At 42.2% G+C, this 9,323-nt stretch overlaps 1 protein-coding gene across 1 annotated transcript; it reads right to left on the bottom strand.

Annotated features, from left to right (window-relative positions):
* Nucleotides 1-6,748: 6,748 nt before the first annotated feature.
* On the bottom strand, nt 6,749-9,071 carry LOC123448275 (selenoprotein H). Its single transcript, XM_045125125.1, has 4 exons — nt 8,686-9,071; nt 7,457-7,553; nt 7,274-7,333; nt 6,749-7,029 (listed from the first exon to the last, which is right to left on the bottom strand). The coding sequence occupies exons 1-4, from the start codon at nt 9,024-9,026 to the stop codon at nt 6,949-6,951; spliced, it is 579 nt and encodes a 192-aa protein (XP_044981060.1). The 5' UTR covers nt 9,027-9,071; the 3' UTR covers nt 6,749-6,948.
* Nucleotides 9,072-9,323: the final 252 nt, after the last annotated feature.

Below are 9,323 nucleotides of genomic sequence, written 5' to 3'. Positions count from 1 at the left end.
TTAGTGGAATCACGACATCTTGCATTGTGTGAGGGCGTTAGGAGATTGCGGCGACCTTAGTGGCATCTTGGGGAGCATTATGCCTCCACACCGCTCCAAACATAGATTAGCATCCGCAAGGGTGTGAATTTCGGGATACATCATCATCTCCACGTGCCTCGGTTATCTCTTACCCAAACCCTTTACTTATGCACTTTACTTTGTGATAGCCATATTGTTTCTTGTTATATTTCTTGCTATCACTTAGTTATTTATCTTGCTTAGCATAAGTTGTTGGTGCACATAGGTGAGCCTAGTTGTTTTAGGTTTTGTGCTTGACAAATTAAACGTTAGTTTATTCTACATTTGTTCGAGCCTAAACCGTAATTTTTAAAGCGCCTATTCACCCAATCACCCCCCGCCCTCTAGGCGACATCCACGTCCTTTCACCCACCAAACACCGAGGTACTCCATGTTGTCCTCGGCAAAATGTCCTCGGTGTTTTGCATTTATATGCATTGATTTCGAATTGTGTCTTTGGTATATTGCTGGATTACCCGGATCCTCTGCCTACCTCTTACACTTTCGCTTTGTTCGGCTAAGGGGTAAAGGGAGAACCACTGCAATTGTCATTTCCGGTTTAACTGGTTAAGTGCCTCAGTTGGAGAAAGCCAAAAGTTGACTGTCACAACAAGCATAAATCGGTTAGTGAACCGCACGCGGTGTTCAACCAAATATAGCCGACTGAGGTTATCTGAGTAAAACGAAGGGCCTTTTTTATTGAAAATGCCAAGTTGTAGGTGGTCCAACCTCGAATAATCCGATAAGTCGACGTATACCGGGGGCTATTAAGTTGCCCCAAACATATGCTCCTATGACTTACTGAAAGTTATAAAGCCTGATATCAGATTGCCTTGTTTCCACTAACACAACCGCCTCCGGGCACCGAGACATCGGCTAAGGGTTGTCTTGTTTGTACGGAAACACCCTCGGTAGCATCTACAAAGGGGTGGAAGCCAACGATATGCCACTTTCAGATTATAAGAAGTCGCGAAGAAGTCAAAATAAACCATACCGAGGGTTCCTTCTGACACCTCGGCATAGATACATAAGGATTCCTGGAGAGCCCAACATATCATCAGCGTTTGTATTTAATAGATGAAATCTAGCCTCTGTAGTCATCGTTATAAAGCCATAGATATGCATCAATTTGACTTAAGATTTTAGCCAAGCTGGGTTGCCTGGCTCCTGTTCTTACCCCTATGTTCTCGATTGTTTGGCTAGGGGGTAAAGGGAGCACCTCTGGGATTGTTACTTCTGGGTCATCTGGGTTAGCACCTCAGACTAGGTGAAGCCAAAAGCTATCCATCCCAAAAATATAATTGGCCGACAATGATGGTAGTGAAAAATTTGGTTCATTAAAGACCATAGAGTTCGGGAACAATCCCCGAACTAAATCCTCAATATTTTCCTCCCATATTGATCCGAGTTGAGGTTTCGCGGTCATGGTCAACATGATATCCTCGGAAAAGAACTTATAAATGAACTATTTTTTCCAGCAAATGTTTCTTACATTAAAAAGTAATATAACATATCTCTCTGCATACCTTTGTTTCTAAAACTGTATGGCCGGATTGCCTTGTTTGTCGTAAATCTTTTCCCTTATAAAGGCTTTATAAAGTAGGAAAAACACTCCTAAGCCGATGGTCGGTCAACAAAGTCTTGTACAACACGGATCCGAGCATTGATGATGTGAAGTACTTGGGTACATAGAATCATCGCACATAAATTGTGCCAAATGTAACAAAGTTTGTCTCAAACAAATATTGATCCTTAATTTGATCACACGTGCCCAAATTAAGGCTCGGGGGCTACTGCATTACCTATCCAATGCAGCAAATTCAAAGTGCAATACGGTTTCCGAGGAGATTCGATCCTCGGGTTGGTCGACCGCACCCAACCGGAGTCTCGGGAACTACTGCGTACCACATTTCCATCCCTAATGTATTCGGCCGAGCAAGAACTTGATCCTCAGGCCGATTTTGCAAATCGACCTAAGTCTCACAGGCTACTGGGATCGGTGGTTTTATTTTTTTCTTTCAGGTGCATCTCGGGTTTTAGACCGACACACGCCTTCAGGGCTACTGGTTATGCACCTCGTTAGAGAACAAATTCCACCAATTGGAATTGAATTCCTCAAAAATCAGCCCAAGGCCGAGGCGATGCACCAACTCGAAAGCAGTCCCGCATAGAGCTTGGATGCAATTCAGTGTTGGAGCTCGGGTGCAAAAAGGCACCTCAGAAGCAGTCCAGCATAAAGCTCGGATGTGAAGGGCTGGCTCCATAAAAGACTTCTCCGGCATTTAATCTTGGATGAACTCCTTCAAATTTTAAGAGGCACGGGTAGTCTATGACACCTCGGATGCCGACTAATGTTGGAGCTTGGCTGCAAAAAGACACCTCGGGTACAGTTTGGCATTGGAGCTCGGACGCAAGAGGATACCGCCGCACGGAAAATACTTCAAACCCGAGGTGTGGCGTAAAAAATAACAAGGCATCGATAAAGGCCAAAAACATAAAGGGCTACTCAGATGCCCGACGTGTGAACTCTTCGGATTCAGCTCGACGATCCTCAAGATCGGACATGGTAAGATTTGTTGAACCAGTTTTCAAGACCGACGACCAAAGACAAAGAACTATTCGGAAGAACTGAGGAGCGTTCCCAACTTGAAGACCGGTTCGGGGGGCTACTGGTCGTGTTCTAGACTAGGGGGTACTCACCACGTCGTCTCCCGGGCAATGGGTCGGGCCGAGGACCCCCATGGGGGTTCACTAATGGGCCAGTTCGGACGGTCTATAATGCATACAAGGGAGATTCCACAAGACTTGGCGCACAAGACAAGGACTCCTCTAAACCCTAGGTCTCGGGTACATTATATAAACCGTGGCCAGGCTAGTCAATAGACAAACGCATATTCATTATAACAATCTCGTAGTAGATACATGTACTATGTACTATCCCCATATCAATACAATCAAAAATAGGACGTAGGGTATTATCTCCTTGAGAGAACCCGAACGTGGGTAAAATCATGTGTCCATGTTACCATCGCTCCAAGACGCCTAGCTTAGGACCCCTACACCGACAACATCATCGTCTCCACGTACATCGGTTATATCTTACCCGAGCCCTTTACTTATGCACTTTACTTTGTGATAGCCATATTGTTTCATGTCATATATCTTGCTATCACTTAGTTGTTTATCTAGCTTAGCATAAGTTGTTGGTGCACATAGGTGAGCCTAGTTGTTTTAGGTTTTGTGCTTGACTAATTAAACATTAATTTTATTCCCCATCTGTTCAAGTCTAAACCGTAATTATTTTAAAGCGCCTATTCACCCCCCCCCCCCTCTAGGCGACATCTTCGTCCTTTCACATGGCCAGCCATTTCTTCTTGGCGAATACTTTGATGAGTGTAGTTTCAGTTGTCGCAAGTCACATAAATATTGCATCGACAGAATGTCAGAAGGAGAAGATACTAACATTCTGGAAGTGAACTATGACAATAGGCATTTCTATCACCTTGCAGGTACCATCGGTGTGGAATTCGAGGACTTTCATCTCTTCTTCAACTTCGTTGAGCTTGTTGCCACTCTTGTCAAAGGCTTCATGTTGTAAGTACTTCGCAAACTGTCATCAACTTCTCCATTCAAGATTGTAAATGAAAAAAAAAAGCTAAATGTATTGTATTCCTCTCAAGGGATTGACGGTGTAGAGAACATTAAGGGTGCATGCATATTTCATAGATCCAGATTTAGGAAACGACATTTTGTTAAGTACTAATGAGACTAGTGAGACACGCAAGGCTTCCATTGATCATGTCGCCAAGATCTTGTTGGACTTATAGATAGGAGAATTCTTCATGTGGCCATATCATGAATAGTAAGTTTAATATACAACCACACATACATTGATCGCCTTTCAGTTTTTGACATAGTTTGTAAGTTCAAGGTTTTCTTAATTGTAGCCATCCCTCGATCTTGGTGGTCATTGTACCAAAACGCAACACAATTTACTACCTAGATTCTCTGAGAGAGTCAAATAAGCCTCACGATCTGAATGATCTTCAGGATTTCATGGATAGGTATTGAATTCTTTGATGTTAATATGATGTGTTCATATCTAGTTCAAGAATTGGATATGTGAAATTTCATCTTCATTTGCAGTGTATTGTCAAAGAAAATATCTTTAGGAGGGAGACGGTGTGACCGCCAACTACCTCTGGAGCACGTGATCGTTTCTCTAGTAAGACAACGAAATCCGTTATTTTCAGAAAATACTAGTTAGATGTTCAAGTTTCTAAGTAAACCTCTTTCTATTTCTCTCCAAAGAAAAAAAATAAACAACTTACATCGGTTAGGTTGTTCCTAAAAGCGCAAATACATGACTAATAGTGTACAAAAAAATTTAGTGTCCTCAACAACAACAACAAGGGACCAAGCAAGGTGGATACTACGTTTGCACACACATGATGAACCTATGTAGACATGTTCTATATGGTGTCGATGGTGACTACATTGAACCAGTAAGTCTATTTATTAATTGCTATCTTCTACTCCACATGTATGTCACATTCTGATCTAAAAGTCCTCGAGTTGATCTTCGGACCGATGAACTATGAACCACTCGCTGCAGATGAATTGTTGTCTGTTATGAATCACTATATCGAGCCCACTGAAGACACTGAAGATTTCAGTATTTATATCCCCCAATAATAAGTATGCATTCATTTGGTGTTATCAGCTAAACATATACGCATGGATGCATTGTTTTCCATATGATCATGTCTTCGTATTTCATACAACATAATTATGTACTGCGTATGTTCATCTATCTATGGAATTTGTCTAGCATTTTCTCAATTGCATATTGTTTTGAATTATGATGAATGTTCTTCCTATGGACACTATTTGTTCAATTGCATATTGTGCTGAATTATGATGAATGTTCTTCGTGTAGGCATTGTTTGTTCGATTGCATATTGTGACGAATTTGCTATTCGCGGGGCGATTCAAATGCGATTTTTTACAATAACCTGGTCATTTTAGCGCACGTGGTTCAAGCAACCAAGTGTGTGCGATCCAGAACGGAGATCACACGCAACTCATAACGCAACCACCTCTCATCTACAGAAAAAGCACATGAGATATAAACTGAAACGTTGGTGATAAATAAAAAATTACAAACAATTTGCAGCATTTATACGTGTGCGTAGGAGCTTCTCAATCGTTTGCGATAGCACCTTACCTCACACGTGAGCCAAAGGGAAACCATGCAGGATGCAAAGACGATCCCACACGTAAATTTTTCAGGAAACATATACGATGATATCATGCATGACAGACGGCTGTCAAGGAAATCTTGTGTGCGATGATGAAGATATCACACACAATTTCTACCATGCCCCATGTGGATTAGGTAATGTTTCGTAAACAGTAAAAGGTCAAACGCCGTTTGTTTTTCATGAGCAATTAGACGTGTTTGACTCGTGATGGACGTGTATGATTGATCTCAAATCACATACGTACGTCCAAAATATAATGTGTGTGATATGTTCCTGCACTGCACACGATTATGTTTGGTATATCGTTTGCGTTCATCGTTTACCATCACCAACGAATTCTTCATGTCGTGTAGGATGGACCCCTATCATCCACACATGCAAGGTGAGGATTTAAACATTCATCGTAAAAAGGTGTTAAAAACCCGTTTGTATAACATGTCACTGCACGAGTGGTCCTTCCCTGATCAGTGCACCCAACGGGGATACCATTTGACCCACCATCTGTATTTTTTAACATTTGGCATATATCGTCAAAATGAAATAGCAAATATATTTAGCAAACAAATCTAGGATTTTTTTTCTCATATTACCAACAAAATATTATGTCATAAATGCATACAACATTGCACCTAAAGAATCGCACGAGGCTCGCATGTGCCCCGGCCTCATAGTTCATGCAAAACAAACAAATATAAGATGATCACGTATCTCAAACAATCATGAACTTTTGCCTCTTCTCAAACCAAACTTTTTTTCTTGAAATCATGTGGCACTCCTTGGAGAATAGCATGAGCTCTACCTCTCTTTGCTTGACCTCCACTTGCTTGGCTCTTGACCTGAGATTGGCCGCATAGATTTTGAGTTTCTTCCTTTGTATTTCAAAGTTCTTCATTCTTCATTGCACACACACACACTCTTTAAGGAGGCGGTTTCGGCAGGTACGGCTGTAGGGCTGAGTGCCTCAACCATGGAATTTTTCTAGGGCAGGCGGGTGATTTGGGAGAGGAAAGGGTAAAGCGCATATGGTGTGTCACTGGTGGGCAGGCCAGAGGAGGACAACATAAGCATCCATCAGTCGTCTGTGTCACCGCATTGAGCCGTGATTTTTATCTGCACAGACAGAAACGGACGAAGACAGATGAAATGCATTTGTCCGTTGGAGTTACCCTCATGCAGAAGCGGCACAAAGCATGCGCCCCCTGTAGTTTTATTTACAAGCGACAATCTTGTTATACGTTGAAAAAAGACGATGTAACTGCACAAGCACTATTTGTGACTTATACGTATCTCTCAGTTGGCCAAGTTGTTACAAAAGGTTACAGCAATTTAGACTTGTGATCGGCTGGAGACATAGAACATATAGGTACTCAAATATTAAGACCAACCAAGGCTTCAGGACAGGAAGCACATAACACAAGGGCACATATCAGAACACGAGTGAGGAGTAATATCCATTGCCACTGCGATAATTTCAGCATGTCTTAGCCCACATAGGACACATAACGAAACACTGATCCCACATTATACGGCTACTGCAAGTCTGCAATACCAAGTTCCCACACAAAATAAGCCCTAAACTTCCATTGCAAAAGGAGGGCATCCATACATTAATGCCACATCAGATTCAAGCGATTTTCTGGGCAATGTCCTTGATAACCTTGTCCATGTCCAGCTCCCTCATCTTGTTGAAGGGCCGTGGCATGTTCTGCATGTCAATTTTCAGCATTAAAAATATTTGGAGTGGCATCAAACTAAGCAACAAGTTTAGGTTCCAAGATTTTTGTTTTTTTGAAACAAGGTTCTGAATTATTGGCAAGTATGAAACCATCAAACTGGAACAAACCAAGAATTTGGATTATAGTTAGGAACTTTGGCGGGAAAATAAGGTTCTGTGTTATCTGATCAGTGTAGTATGGTTTAGAAATTAACCCAGAGACAGTTAAGATTACCAGCAGTGAAATGAACACATCACCACCTTCCTCCCTTATCTCAAGGCATCCACGGCGTGGCTGAGAAAAGACAGAAAAATGTGTCAATTAAGGTGTAGATATACACGGAAAAATGTATATAAAAAATATGCCAAAAAAGATGTGACAAAGTTGATGATTATGTGGATAAAACACAGAAGATACCTTTTCAGGGTTGATCGTCACAGAAACCCCAGGGACAGCACTTTCAAGATCCTCCTTCACCTTTAAAGCTCTTCTCTTGAACTGTTGGCACTGGGTGCTGGAGAGTTCAACAAACAAGCAATTCGTAAGAGGAATGAACAACTATCACCGCAGAGCATATGAATTTACAGTATTGAGCATACAAACAGCTGGAGAAGTCTTGCGGATTATTTAATTGGCCAAGGATAATTAAGTACTATTCCGTACATGCTTTGTGTCTTGAGATATGTTCAAATGTAACCATGTCAGATTTTTTTTTGAGTCTTGAGGTAGAAACAATGGTTTTTAGTGGATGATACAGAACAATGGTTGCATCCAGCCAACTACAAATCACTGCTCCATTTTCCTACATAAGTAATCATACAAAGAAGAGAAGTATATCTCCAGGAAACAAAAAGAACAGAATGCTTTGGGTGTGGTTGCCTTATATCAAATTACAGTAATGGAAACAAGGTGCAGTTAAATATAGCGTGAATGGGGTTTTCTACCACCCTTACTATTGAAATTGGGGTGAAAAACTGTTGACAAAAAGCTACCAAAGTAGAGGAATTTTTAGAACCAGAAAAAGAAGATGGCATAACCTTCTTTCAGTACTAATTATTCAACAAGTTAACAAGCGTTGAGAAGATAGGCGATTCTCCTAGCCAGCTTATAATTGACGTACTTAATCCAACATAATGTTTGGATGGTGGTTAAACTGGCAACTGGCAGAAGGAAACTTAAATTTTTAGCTGGTGTTTTCACATTAATAATCACATTTTAGAACAGAAACCCAATATATTCCAACTTGTGACTCCTATTATATTTATTTACAAGGTGGGACGCATGTGTCATACCTATTTGATCATAATCATGCATGATTACATTTTGATTTTTGCTATTATTAACTACAGAATGAATAGGTGATAAAATTCAAGGAGAATAGAAGTAGTTCCCGTTTGGAACATTTATAAGCAAGCAGCATAAGTGACACGAACAGATCTGCTGAATATCAGTCCGTTAATCGTACCCATAAAATCAGTTCCAAACTTTTCCCCATCTAACCTACGAAATAATAATCTTAAAACAACACACTTTCATCCATCAATCATACCTAAAGCCCGGCTAAATCCGACCATAAATCGGTTAAAATCGTCCATAATCACAAAAGGCAAAACCTAACTGCCACGTGCACCGGCGCAAGCACTTACCAAGCCTCGACGATGACGCGCTTCCCGTTTTCAACGCCAGCACCGCCATCATCTACCGCGGCCGCCACCACCTCCTTCTTGGCATTTTTCTTCACCTTCTGCTTGGCCGCTGCAGGAGGCGACAACACCGTCTCCTCCTCCTCCTTCGCCACCGCAGACACCTCCTTCTTGGCCTTCTTCCTCCCCTTCTGCCCGGCCGCCGCCGCCGCCGCCGCCTCTGCTTCCTCCTTTTTGGCCGGAGCGTCGGCGCCCCGCTTCCCGGCGGCCATGCTCCGGGTCATCCTAGGCGGCATTGCGGGTAACGCCGCCGTCGCAACCGGGGACTTGCGCTTGGGAGGCATCGCTTGGTTAGTGGATTGGGGTAGGTGTTCGGCTCTTCGGTTTTCGCGGAGGAAAGAGATTGTACTGTATCTTATAGAAGAAGATGGTGGAGGATGTGAAAAGGGCGCGCGTGGGAGGGAGTTTCCCGCCAATTGGGCAGTAGGGGCGGGAGATGAAGGAACATGGTTACATGGGCCGTCGCCACTCCACAACCACGTTCATGTTTAGGCAATGTCCAGGAACCCCTAAAAAAAAGGCAATGTCCAGGAGTAGATCTTTTTTCTTTTTTCAAATTGAGGAACCTAAGAGCAACTAGT

The sequence above is a fragment of the Hordeum vulgare genome, chromosome 4H, assembly GCF_904849725.1.
Source record: "Hordeum vulgare subsp. vulgare chromosome 4H, MorexV3_pseudomolecules_assembly, whole genome shotgun sequence".
Lineage (NCBI taxonomy): Eukaryota > Viridiplantae > Streptophyta > Magnoliopsida > Poales > Poaceae > Hordeum > Hordeum vulgare.
This window is presented reverse-complemented; position numbering and strand designations above follow the sequence as displayed.